Genomic DNA, 13,676 nt, shown 5'->3' with positions numbered 1-13,676 from the left:
GGATACAGAGCTGGGAGGAGTGGCCAATACCCCAGAATGTTGTGCAGCTTTTCAGAAGCATCTCACACACTAAAGGGATGAACAGAGTGGAACCTTTCGAAATTCAGCAAAGGCAAGTGCAGAGTCCTGCACCTGGGAAGGAAGAACCTGGTGCACCAGTACGGGTTGAGGGCCAACCTGCTGGGAAGCTGCTCTGCAGAGAAGTACTTGGGAGTCCAGATGGACAAGTTCTCCATAAGCCAGTGGCCTTCCCTTGCGGCCAAGAAGGGCAGGGGTATCCTGGAGTGCATTAGGAAAAGCACTGCCAGTAGGCTGAGGGAGGTGATCCTGTCCCTTTACTTGGCCCTGTGAGGCCACATCTGGAGTTCTGGGCTCACCAGTACAAGATAGATGTGGAGAGAGTCCAGAGGAGGGCTTATGAGGATGATTAGGAGACTGGAGCACTTCTATTATGAGTGAAGACTGGGGGAGATAAGCCTGTTTAGACAGAAGAAAAGTCTGAGTGGGGACCTCGTTAGTGTCTGTAAATATATGAAAGGAGAGTGTCAAGAGGATGGAGTCAGGTTCTTGTCAGCAGTGCCCAACAATGGGACAAGAGACAACAGGCAGAAACTGATGCACAGAAGTTCCACTTGAATATGAAGAAGAGATTTTTTCTTTTGTGAATGTGACTGGGAATTGGAACAGGTTGCCCCAAGAGGATGTGGAGCCTCCCTCCATATTCAAGATGCTCAAGAACTGTATGGATGCAATCCTGTGCAATGTGCTCTAAGACGACACTGCTTGAGCAAGGAGGCTGGGCTAGATGACCTCTGGTAGTCCTTTCCAAACTTGAGCATTTTATGATTTTACTACACCCATGTTTCATTTCCAGTCAGAGTCATGATTTATATTTCAAACCCATACACATATAGTCTGTGTACAACTGACAAGTAATTTTTGGAGAGCAGTAGTTTTACATGCATATTACCATGTGTTTTCCCAGAAAAATGTGAATAAGAACTTTGAAACACAATCACTTACACTCTTTGATGAACAGGTAGACCAGCGTTAATACTACAGTGTGTCCACTAAACAGGAAGTCTCCACACAGAATGTGTGATCCCGTTATGGATAGACCACCACCAGAAATGAGTCGTAGGATTCTCTGAACCTTGGCCTGAGAATCTCCATTCAACTAGAACACCAGAAAAAAACACAAAATATAGGTTAAGATACAGCATGACCTAAGTAAACTTCTTTCCCAAACTCATGTGGAGTAAGGGAGACAGGGAGAAAAGGATATAACTTCATTTTCTTTGGCTTTTTTCACATGTTCTAAGAAGCATGCATATCCAAGTTGACAGGTGATAAAGCTTAGTTTGATAATGCTGTCAATGCTTCCCCAGAGCATTTTGAAATATGCATTGCCAAAGAACGGGATGCAGAACGTACTGAAAAGGTAAAGACGAAGAATTTTTAAAGTCAGATCTCATAACAGTAGTCAACAAAATGGATAAAACCCGTTCAAAACTGGTACCACCTTGCATGCTACTTCTGTCATTCTGTTCAAAGCTGAGCAATGTTTCCACAGAGAAAGAACCTCAAACTCACTCAGTTTTAGATTTGGTTACAAACTCTGTGAGGACTTACTAATATTCATAGGACATGTGTTTTTTTTAAACATGCATTAGGATCAGCTAGGCAAACTTAGTTTCACCTAACTGTTAAAATTAACTCTAGGAAAAAAAACAAACAACCAAGGGATATCTGAGTTCTCCACAATCATAAAAGCATTCACATGGAACAAAAAAAAATTAAAAATCCTGAAGAGCTATGAAGTTTTTTCCAGAGTTACATAATTCTTCCTGGGTTTATGCCAGTAAAATGCACTTTGAGAGACATTTAAGTTTTCCTTTGCTTACCTCTTCTCAATACACAGTCTACTATACAAAGACATTCTCCAAGCTATTAGACCAAACAGTTAAGTCTTTACAATACTGGTATGTAAAAGTTTTTTCAAATAGATACTGATCCACGAGAGAAACAGTTCACCCACTATGTGCCTAAGGTGTTTCAATGTGTAAGAACAGACATGATGCTGTCCCCAAGACTGACAAGATCCTATTCAAGAGGTGACAAATTCATCTCCCTGTTAAACTGGCAATACTTTTCTTTCAGCACAGCTAAGATAACACACTTTGCTTCAAGGCAACTTAAGTCTACATCTTTTTATTAGTAACCTAAAATAGCAATAACAACTCCTTTGTGCCACCACTTAACTACAGTGCCATACAATTTTTAATGTGTTTTTGCAAAAAGATTACCATATCCGTGTTCCTATATATGTATCAGCTCATATAAGTAGCTGAACTTGTTTTAGTCACATTTCTATACATGTTGCAGGTCAGAAGCAGAGACAGGCAGCTGACTTCAGGTATGGCAATAGCTCTTGAGCAAAGAGTGTGAAAAACAAGACAAAGCATGTCACAGTGTGGGCTTCTAAAGGGATACAGCAACACAAGCTTGCATATCAGCCTATAAATTACAATATTGACCTTAGGTAGCCTACCACATAAAATATTCCTGCATTATTTAGAGTGACTAGCTTGAGCTCCAGAAGAAAGTTGATTGATTTACTAGCAGCACTATTTCAGCATAGGTACTCCCCTTAAAGTATCTTAACAGCAACAACTTGTGCTCTTTCTGTATCACCCAGCTTTTGATTTATCACTACCTATGTTTTTGAAGGCATCAACTGTAAGTAATTGGTGTTATTTAACAATACCTGAAACATTATCTTCTATTTGCTCTAAGGAGCCGTAAGGACTCAGGCAGCGACTAAGGCAAGAATTAGGGAGCAAAGGCTCTTACCTTTGGTGCACACTGAAAATGCATCCCAGGCACAGGTAGGGTGGTAACATACATGGTAATACAGCGGTAGAGATACAAAGTTCCTATTATAAAAAAGAACCTGCGTCCCACTATTGATCTGAAAGTAAGGGAAGGGGAGAAGAAAGACTGAGTACAAAGTTTACGTGCAGAATTCACACAGAACCCTGACAGAGCTCTAGCTTTATTAGCTAAATCCCCAGAATGAAAGAGCAGCTCCCACTCCAGCTCTTCACCACACACCTCTCTGAAGTCCTTCTTCAGGTTTCAGTCTTGCTAGCTGTTAACAGCTCAGATCTCCCACCCATTTAACACGGCCTCACTCTATAACCTACATGTGCAGTCAGGCACAGTTTTCTTCAACTCAGTGATATTCTCTTCATAGTCCCATATTATAACTACATTCTTGACTTTAGTATGTACAGTTAAGGAAATGCTGACAGGAAGAAGCTTCTAGTGTAGCTGCAGTGGACAGTGGGTTCTTCCTTATAATTGGATGAGATTTTTTACATCATTGCGATTTCCTCTGTTTAAACATCCCCTTGTCATTTCATTAAACACACTTTGAAAAACCCAATCTTAGAGTAAGTTTGGCTAGTACAACACAGGTGTCAGAAATTCATTATTAAGAAACATTGAATAATCAGGAAATCTGTGCTTCCATATCCACCATGGACACTACAACCTTTGGTAAACAAGTCACCTCTCTCACTTTCCTGTCACCCCTCCTCTATATTGTTATGGATTTTACCTTAACAGTTCTTCTATCTAAAAGGAAAAATGAACATTCTGAAAGGATACAGCAGAGAAAAGAATATAGCTAACTTACTTGTATCTAAGAAACAGCCACTGGCATATCCATAATCCAAGCAGTATCATTCCATTTATTTCTGATACAGAAAAAGCCCATTTCACACGATCAATGTAATCAAAAAATTTGTCAGGCAAGGGAGGGCTAAGCTCCTTTGGAGGTACTCTCTCATGGACCACAGTGATCATGACAGTTGTTAGAATCAAGTTGAACAGAGCATAGACAAAGGCAATGCCTGTTTTCCACCACTCCAGAGGAAATTTGTTCCTAGCCTCAGCAGGCATAGCAATCTGGATGTAATCAGGGTATTTCTTTGCAGTTTTCCGCAAGCCGTTAGACAAGCCCTTTGGTTTGCTAGTTCCATTTTTGTTCTCTTCACTGACTGAGAGAGTAGGTCGTGAGTAGCCAGTGGAAGTGTCATTGGTTTGACCCTCCATATGCTCTTCGAGCTTTGCTGTCTCAATGGTATTCATTTCCAAGCTGTATGGCCAAGTCAGGTTTATCCGTGACCAATTTCTGGGCTCTCTTATTTCCTGAAGTCCAATGTTCTTGTTCCTAGATGACTTCTGATTTCCGTAAAACTCTAAAATGTGTCCATTGTGCTTTCAAAGGAAAACATGAAGACAAATCTTCCCTCTAGAGCTGAATCATCTGAAAAAAAACCAAAACACCCAAACCTTCAGAAGTAGTAAAGTGACCATGAACAAAATCTTATCCTTAGAAAACAGCGTTTTAAGTTCCATCCAAGTCTACTTACATATACAGGCCGCAGACAAAGCAGAGGTAGATGGCTACTGTGAAGTAATTCAAGCCCATTCCTTCAAGTAACTTGATAAACCTATCAGTTTAAGAACTAGTACCAATTTAGGCTTTTTTTTTTAAAGGAAAAGATACACAGACTTAAGTGACCATGACAGCACTTCCTTTATCAGTTGTCAGAATTAAGACTAATCCATGTTTGCAGCAAGACTGAATTTTACACTCAGGGGTATTTCATGCCAAATATCCAGTTTTGACCACAGAGTTGCTACAGATTTTACTACGGTTTGCCCATGTAAATGAGGCAATCTTGTTAGTTCAGGTGATAGGATAAAAAACAGAAGGGCACAACAGAATTTGAATTTGAAAGGCATAAAATAATTTAGATTTATCCAGAAAAACTACTCAATTGATAGCTCCATTAAATTTTATTGGATCTAAATGAGTATTTAAACCAAGTAAACCCCATGTTTATATAGCTACTGTAACATCCACTAAATAATGCCTGAAATTTCAGGGAACTGAGAGATGTACCTTTGGATTAGACTCTTAGTTGTGGTACCCTATATGTAGAATAGAGCACAAATGAATCTGCGTTTATTCTTTAGCAACTTAAAAAATCTATTTAGACTTTTTTTTAAACAGGAACAAACAGCAAGATTCTTTATTGCACAGGATTTATTTTAGGCTACATTTGTAAATTCAGTAGAATCTCACTGGTTAAAAACCCAACAGGTAGAGTGCACACATTTTGTAACAATATTTCTCATAGAGAGAAAAGAATGCAGTTCACACCTCTACAGAACTGACATTGCTCTAGTCAAAATAAGGGCCACTCTCCCCATCTTTAAAGTACTGCAAAGCCACTTACCATGCTTGTGAGGTATGTATTCTTACTCTGTTCGGCTCCTATGGCAAAAGTACCACCATGTACAAAGTGTTCCCTATCTACCAGTAAAGAGTAATTCTCTCTTAAGAGGAACGACTGAAATAAGGAAAGTTCAGCCCTGCTGCATCCTCAGGTCCCTCGCTGCATGCCAACACAGGCTGCCAGTCTGACAGGTGTTAAGTACACTCAAGTCCTCATGAGGGCAGCCAGAGCTGCCAGTCTCCCTAACCATATACCACAGGACTCGGCTTAAGAAAAAGCAGCCAGCTGAGGAAAAACCTGCCCAGTAACTCATCTCTTGATAGCAAGGACAACCTAAAACCAAAACAGCCTGGAAAGACTGTGTTTTGGTCCCTCCTGCCTCATCTCCTAAAACAGAGAAGACATTTAACATGGTCAGCATGTAAACCCCACTGATTTCCCAGCTGCTCCTCTTACACTGATAGACAGAAGGGGTGGAAGCAGATCCCAAATATGGGTGAATCATACATATAATACTAAAATAGCCAAGAAATATTTCTAAATTTACCCCTCAGCAGTGTTTCTGAAATCCACTGTCATTACTTGACCTTTTCAAAATTCCTGCTCAACAAGTCTAAGAAAGTTGTACACACAACACACCCAAACAATGAAAACCCAAGAAAATGAGGGGTGAATTTGGACACACTTTCTCCCTTTCAGCAACTATGCTGGGAGCTCTGCATGTCTAAGAGAAGGGGACGTTTAACCCAGCAGCCAGGCAATGACCTCTCTGATGCTTCCTACAGCTAAAAATATTCTTTTAAAGTATCTGCAAAAGAAATAGTCTATTTCAAACTGTAGTAGACCAGCATTTTAGCTCTCACAAGTCCTTCCTAACATACTCTTCTATAACCTCTGTCTACTAAAGTTAAGCTTGGACAGAACACTTAGGCAACAGTATACATAAAAAAAAACCCCAAACCAAAAAATGTAATTTCTTATGTTTTGGTACTCACCTACTAAACCAAGGCCCTACTTCTCAACATCATGTTACATAGAGTGGTCTCTGAGGCAGAGATCAGCAAAACTTGGTAAGTTTTATACTCTGCATAGTTGAAACATTATTAGAACAATGCATTCACTGAAAGCATCACAATAAGTAGTAACCTTCTCTTATTTCCTTCTCTTTCCAATAAATACCTAACACCACTAGTGACATAAGTAAAAGGAAGATTTTATTTTCAGATGTTTAATGACATCCAAGTAAGTCTTAAAGATCAAAAAAACATTTGAAGTGGAGATGAACCACAAGCCAAGAACCTAAAAAGTAGAGTGCTATTCATGTTTTGACAAAACTTATTAAGCAAAACAATTATAGCTACAGCTTGCAGGGGAAAATTGTGTTCCTTCCTGGTATTTTAAAAGGATTGTAAGGCATATTGATCTACCACTCCTGATGACTCATCAAGATTATTTCAAGCAGAGTGCATACTGTGGTCAAAAGTTTGTTTACATTGGTAGTTCAAGGTGCTACATATCATCTGATCTGTAAGCATGTAAATGCTTCCCTTTATAGTACCTTTTCAACCTGTTTTTTCTCATATTCTAAAAGAAATTAGCAACTCTATTGATGAAAAAGACAAAGATCACACTGCCTAAAGCTTTCAGTCCCTTGCTGCCAATCCGACTGCCCAGAGAAGTGGGGGATACAGAGCATCAACAGCTTGATCATCCTTTGCTGCTGGCTGTGAAAGGAGCTCCACAGAAATACACACGTTTTTCTGCCAAGTTCCCACCCCCAATTCACATATCCATTCACACACCAGTAATAAGGTGTAGTCCCTTTAGCTTCATGTTACCCTTATGTTACTTAAGGTAAATATCCATTTGATTCTTTTGTCAAATGTCAAACACTTCCGTAACAAACCAAGATGCCCACAAAGTGCCTGGGAGGAGGGATGGCCTTAGAATTCTTCAGTAACCAGGAAGTTTAGTCTGGCCATCTTGCTAATGTCTGGGGTCTAAAAACCAAATGAAATTGCTCTAAAATATGGAAGAGCTACTGGGGAAGTCTCAAAATCACACAAAATTGGCCAAGTAACCCAAAAGGATAAATTCCTCAGGTTTCAGGAACAAGTTCTCTTTCTGGACCACTTCCATACCTTCTAAAAATAGAGTTTACCTCATCAAGAAGCAGAGTTTCTTAACCAGCAGTTTTACAGCAGAATTTGTAATGGCCTCAAGGAACAACGTATTTCAAATTTTAAGAATTCAAAAAAATGCTCAAAGATCAAGGGTCCTGACTTTCCATCCTGAGCTCCCACTTGCTCCTGTGCAAAGAGCTGCTTCAGTTTTCTGTATTCCCATTTGACTGTCATTCGAAGGAAAACAGTTGTGGGGGGCACAGCTTTGAGACAAGCACAAGAAAGCACATCTACATTTGGCTCTTTATGCCAGAACTAAAGAATAACAAGGAGTTTTATTTAGCTTGTTAGTCATCAGATTTTCACGTAAAGGTCATTTTCACATAAAGTGAGCTCACAACTGGTGCTTCTCAACCAGTATTAGGAATATTAACATTTCTCAAAATATTTTAATTTCCATAGTTTATGAAGGACTGAATAGTCACAATCTGCACAGACATTGCAAATAAACAGTTCTTAATCTGCTGTTCTAATCCTATTGAAACAAGAGTATCCAAAACAGTAACACTGATCTATTCTGACATTAAAGAAAACTACAATTGCACATACAAGATGGAAAAGACTTCTAAGCAGCACAATTTTCAGACCTCATTCACTTTTTTTAAGGTTAGATCAAACATTTGATACAGTTCTAATATATTCTTGTTAGCTGCAGAAGAAGTGTCTGTAAATAAAGTACAATTTGAGATTTCATGAGAAAGCATTTGAGTATTTTTTTAATTTATATCGCAATTATTGGGAAACAAGTCAGCTGGCTTGTATTTTCTTCAGTCAGATTTTCAGGACTACTTATGGGACCAGAACTAAAAAAGTAGAACATTCCTGTCACCTAAACAGCAATAAATAAAAACTTCCTTTTAGGAGTTTCTCTAACTTTTATTTGTCAAAACATTCTGGGTCTCAGTTAATTAAGGCATCCCTTCTCCCAAGCCATATGTACCCCTCACAGCACGTAGACCACAAGGAGAAAAAGAGAAACTGAAACAAAATCCAACCAAAACACACATCACCACCCAAAACCCCAAAAAGACAACTCCTAAACCAGATCTCAGTTAAGTATATTCACATATGCAGAAACAGAACTGAGTTTAATAGGTTTACTTATAATTTCTATTTCCCTACAGTAAAAATATTTTCAGAGCTATGTTCATCTTTGAGCAGTACAATTATTTACTCTTACAATATATAAATACATGCATTTTACCTAAAAGTTACAAGTTTATCTGTAATAAGCTGCCAACACATTTCTTGCTCACATGATGCTAAAGAATTGTAAGATAAAGATTTATTAGAGAAGTACCGTTCATTCAAATGCCCTCAGAGCTGAGACTTACCATCACAATATCACTTGCAATAAATGTTAATGTTTACAAAAAGCATTAACTACTTATCATGTATAACATACTTGCCAGCAGTGGAAGTAGAGCAATTACCCCCTCTATCTCAATAACAGGATTTTGCAGTTCTCTCATTTAGGGTTACTGATGCACCAACAGAAGGTGCCTTAAGGACTAAATCCCCACACTTACCTAGACAGAGGAAAGCTTCAAGGTTACACGTTATCTCTTTGTACAAGCCAAGTTTTACCAGTCCTGTGGAATTCTATTTCTTTCTATCTCTTAATAGTAAAAAGTATATTAGCTTCCATTTTCCCAGCAACTCAGTGTTCAGTGTTCCACAGCAATGACAGGTTTCTGAAACAGGATATCCCAAAAAGCACAAAAATCCCCACACTCAGCACCACACAAATGTTTGGGTTGAAAGGGATGTTCAAGATCACCCAGTACCAACCCTCCTGCCATGGGTAGGGACACATTCCACTTGACTGAGTGCTCGAAGCCCCACCCAACCTGACCCCAGTAACCGCCTCAGCAAGCAAGGAAAAAAAAATCTTTGAGCTCTTATAATTTTGAACACTGCTCAGTATGTTTGCCTTAATTGCATGAAAGCATCTTCAAACTCTTCAACTGTTTGGTCCTCAGACTCCAAGGATCTTTGGTAACTAAGAGTCTGATGCCCTTTAAACGTACTTCAAATCTTGCCACCATGACAGGCTTAGATTTTCCTTGTGGTTATCACTTTATCTTTTAAGAACTAAGCTCACAATAGCTGTCGAATGGCAAACATTTGGTATCTTTTAATGCTATGGCAACTCATTCTGGAAATAATCCACATGTGTATGGCATAAACAAAGTCAGTTTTATTTGCAGATTAACAGTCTTCTAAAACAAAGTTTTTGAGAATGGTTGGTGGTGTCTGTAGAACCAGAAGAATGAGCAGAATAATTCAGGTTAGAAGAACTCTCAGGAGGTCTCTGGGCCTCTGGCCAGGACCAGCAATGACTCACGCTGGGTTGCTCAGGGCTTCAGTCCAGCTGTACTTTTAATGCCTACAAAACATTCACAACCTTCCCAGGCAGCCTGTTCCACTGCAAGGTTGTTCTCACAGAGAAAGCTGAAGGATGATTTTAGTTGTCTTATGGGGGGGTTATTCTAGGCTTTTTGTTTGTCTGTTTTGGGTTGATTTTTGGGGTTTGTTTTTTATTTTTTATTAAATCTACTGGTTTTGTATCTACTTCTTACAAGTTGCAGCCTTTCCATCTCTTCCCACCACTGTGAAGAGCCTGGCCCTGGTGTTCCTGATGGCCATCAGGTCCCCCTGAGCCTGCTCTTCAGGCTGAAACAACCCAGGCTCTCCCAAACCTCCCTTACAGGGCCTGTGCTCCAGCCTGCTGATGGTCCCTCTGCTGGGCTTACTGCCAGTTTATGTTTTTTCTGGATTAAGGACCCAAAACGAGATACAATATTCTAGATACAGCTAAGGACGACTGAGCAGAGAGGAGTAATCACTTCCCTGTAACTAATGGCTATGCTCCTATTAAATATAGCTCAGGACAGTGTTGGCTGCCTGCACTGTCACATTGCTAAATCTCTTTTCAACAGAGCAGAGGGAAATACTGACCTTCTTCCAAGAACCTAATGACTTCCTTCTCCACTCCAGAAAAATAAGATTAAGTCTTCTTCCTACTTAACCCATACTCTCCAAAATGAGATTGTTTCAGTATTTCAGATCTGCATAGAAAAGTCTGCTAAACCCAAAGTCAGACTTAAGCTCTGAATCAGCAGCTTTTGAACAAAGGTAAAAAAGTTGCTCCATCATTGCATATTTTGTAACATTGCAAAAACCAGTGGGCTTCTGACCTTTTTCTATGTGTTAGAAAAGACTATTATAAACACAGTACAAAGTGTGTAAGTCATTATGCTGCCTCAGGCTCATCAGGCAAAATACTGCCCAAGAGTGCCAAAATAAACCTCTGGATGAGGCCTTTATGTGGCATGCTGGCATCTCACTGCTAATTGCTTCCATTCTGGTACAGCTTTACAGACACTGTTGAAGAGCCACCACCCAAAGATCCTTCTCAAAGAGACAGTCAGGTCTAAAGGGTTGAGAGCCCAGCAGTGCATCTGATGTCTCCCATCTCTTTCAATGGAAGCTGCAGACACTGGCTGTGAGGTGGGGAGACCCAGCACAGAACACAGGAATGTTTTACACTGTTTTGTGAACTCCTCCACCTGGTTACCAAGGCTAAAGGTTACTCTTAATGGAAAGTCAGACCTAGAGATTAGTCACCACTTTCAGTACAGGGGGGTGAGGAACCACAGTGACTAATGTGTGCTTTAAAGTGACTCTGCTACTGTTTATCAGCCATCAGGCAGCTAGAAAAGGAAGTTACATATTCCATAAATTTATCAGCCATACATCCTAAAACTATTCGGGCAATTATTAAGATAATGCCTGTCAAATTTTTCCCATCTGCTATTTCCAAAAAGGAGCAGTGCCAACTCCAAAATAAGGGGTCACATTTATGAGAACATTCTGGTGTACTTCCTGCAGCAAAAAAACACTCTACTTAGAAATTTAAAGTGAGGACAGTAACTGCTTAAATCTGCAGAGCATTTTACAATATTAGCAGTAATAAGAAATATATGCACAAGTCGCACAACCCAGAGAAAAGCTATTTTAGCTCTGAGGAATACACAGCAACTCATACCTCATAACTCACATTTAATGAAAGCCTGAAACAGACTTTGCAAGGCATAATTCACTAAAAAGACAATCATTAACTGAAATCCTAATCTAGTGACAGCAGAAAGATCCCACATGAATTCTTAGGAAAGGGCATATTTAAAACTGATTGGTATCATACTATGAACTGGTTTCTCATATCCCTCAGTTCAAGTGGCACATTACAATTGTGTCTCTCCACACAGCAGCAACACTTGACATCCCCTTTCAGAAACACTCTACATCTACACACACCTTTGTCTGAGAGTATCCTGATCTAGTGTTGGTGTTGTGGGTAAGACATAAGAGTCAAGCACATTGTACACTGTCAAAACAGGTCAGGAAAGAAGCACTGAATGGCTTCTCCTCTCCTCCCCCTAAAAACTCAGATAGCTTTCAGCTTGCTCAACTCTGACGTAGTTGCCTGGAAAGCTTCATGCATATTAGTCAAGATGGATGATTCAGACATAACACATCTATCACTGACAGTAAACACAAATTAATTAAAACTCATCAGGAAACATGATCTTGTCCCCATTTCAGTCTTCCCTCTGCCTTCTTGCCACAACCACTAGTTCGTAAGCACAAGAACCACCAAGCAGCACCAGTGTAAGGCTCTCATATCACAATCAGCACGCGCAGTCAAAAAGGGATGGGAATACACAGATCATTCTTTCAAGCTGTTTGTTTACAGCCCCAGACACACAAATCTACATCCAGCTCACACACTAGATGTTTCCCTCCCACTTGCTCACCCCCACCCCCGGCTTTTGTTGCCACTCTTTCAGAATTAAAAATCAGGTAAATTTAATTCTAACACCAAGAAGTTATGACTACTAAGCAAATTCAGCAACTACCATGATCAATCTACAGATCTTTACAGAGGGAGTAAGAACACCACAAAAGCCTTTACAATATACTCTCTTCTTCCAGTATTGCATTAACCAAAATTCTGTCAAGCTTCCTGTCTGTAACTGGATTTTTCACTGAAGTTCTGCGCATCAACTTTAAGCACTATACAGTTAATAAAAAAAAGGGCATCACAACCTAAGCTTCCAGTGCAGTCCCATGGTCTTCCTTAAACTTGTTCAAGTATTCCATTAGCTCAAGATTTTCTATTAATAGAAGAAAATACTTTCCACATTATGCTGAGAAGAAAAAAAAATTCCTTTTTATATTATTTAACTTATTAGGGAAGACACTGTAACTTTAAATACTAAACACTTCAGTACTATGCACTTCAACACTTCCTTCTTCATTTTTGTTTCTGCCACAGACTAAGGAACAGAACACTCCTTTCCCCAGTACAATCACTTCTGCCTGGCACGTTATCTCCCCACAACACAGGGATCATTGTTAAATAAATTTTCCAAGAGGATGATAACAGTGGGACAGCAGTAGAAAATAATTATAATTATCATCCAAAGTCTTTCTGTAATACATTAGACATTTGCTACCTCTATTTCAGCCTCACCCTATAGATTAGAAAAAGAGGCTAAGAATACTATTTTAATGTGTATTTTACCCACAGCACTCTAATTTGTTTTAGAACCTACCTAAACATCTCCAAAATAATTCAAGCCTCTCTTCATTATTCCCTGCTAAACGGCAGCCTCTGGTAAGAACAACCCTGCACTGAACACCACTGCAATAGTGAATTCCTTTACAGCGGCTGCTCATGAGTCTCACCACAGTGTCTTTCACCACTCACACCAACGCTTTCATTTATTTTCCTTTTCTTTTTCACCTAACAGTTTCAGAATTTTATTGCTTTTTTTAAAGCTCTTAAAAAGGATATAAAGTTCCAAATTAGTCAGAAAGGATTTAAAGAAGGAACTTAGTGATGCTTAAATTCCCACTTACTAGACCTGCAAGATTAAAACTATTTCTGCAAGAAAAGAGCTGAGTAGCATCTCCAGCATTGCTCCTAAAAAGCCATCATTCGATTCTCTCATTATAACATCAGACAACTGCTTTGCAATACCTTATCCACACACACAGCGTAACTAAAGTTCAAATGAAATTAACAATCACCAGAGTTAAACAGATCTAACCCTACCAATTGGTAAAACCTGGTGTGAAACGTACTGAGGTTACTCTCAATCTACAGAGAATT

General features: G+C 39.4%; 1 protein-coding gene across 4 annotated transcripts in view; it reads right to left on the bottom strand.

Annotated features, from left to right (window-relative positions):
* The window catches only part of SGMS2 (sphingomyelin synthase 2), a 39,526-nt gene that overhangs the window by 11,651 nt on the left and 14,199 nt on the right, over window positions 1-13,676 (bottom strand). For all 4 annotated transcript variants that reach the window (XM_071555975.1, XM_071555977.1, XM_071555974.1 and 1 more), the window contains exons 2-4: window positions 3,701-4,333; window positions 2,854-2,971; window positions 1,024-1,177 (exon numbers count right to left, since the gene is read on the bottom strand). In XM_071555975.1, the coding sequence (XP_071412076.1) occupies window positions 1,024-1,177; window positions 2,854-2,971; window positions 3,701-4,155 (727 nt within the window). In that variant the 5' untranslated portion in view covers window positions 4,156-4,333. The remainder of the gene's footprint in view (window positions 1-1,023; window positions 1,178-2,853; window positions 2,972-3,700; window positions 4,334-13,676) is intronic.

This window comes from Pithys albifrons, chromosome 5 (genome assembly GCF_047495875.1).
Source record: "Pithys albifrons albifrons isolate INPA30051 chromosome 5, PitAlb_v1, whole genome shotgun sequence".
NCBI classification, from domain to species: domain Eukaryota; kingdom Metazoa; phylum Chordata; class Aves; order Passeriformes; family Thamnophilidae; genus Pithys; species Pithys albifrons.
This window is presented reverse-complemented; position numbering and strand designations above follow the sequence as displayed.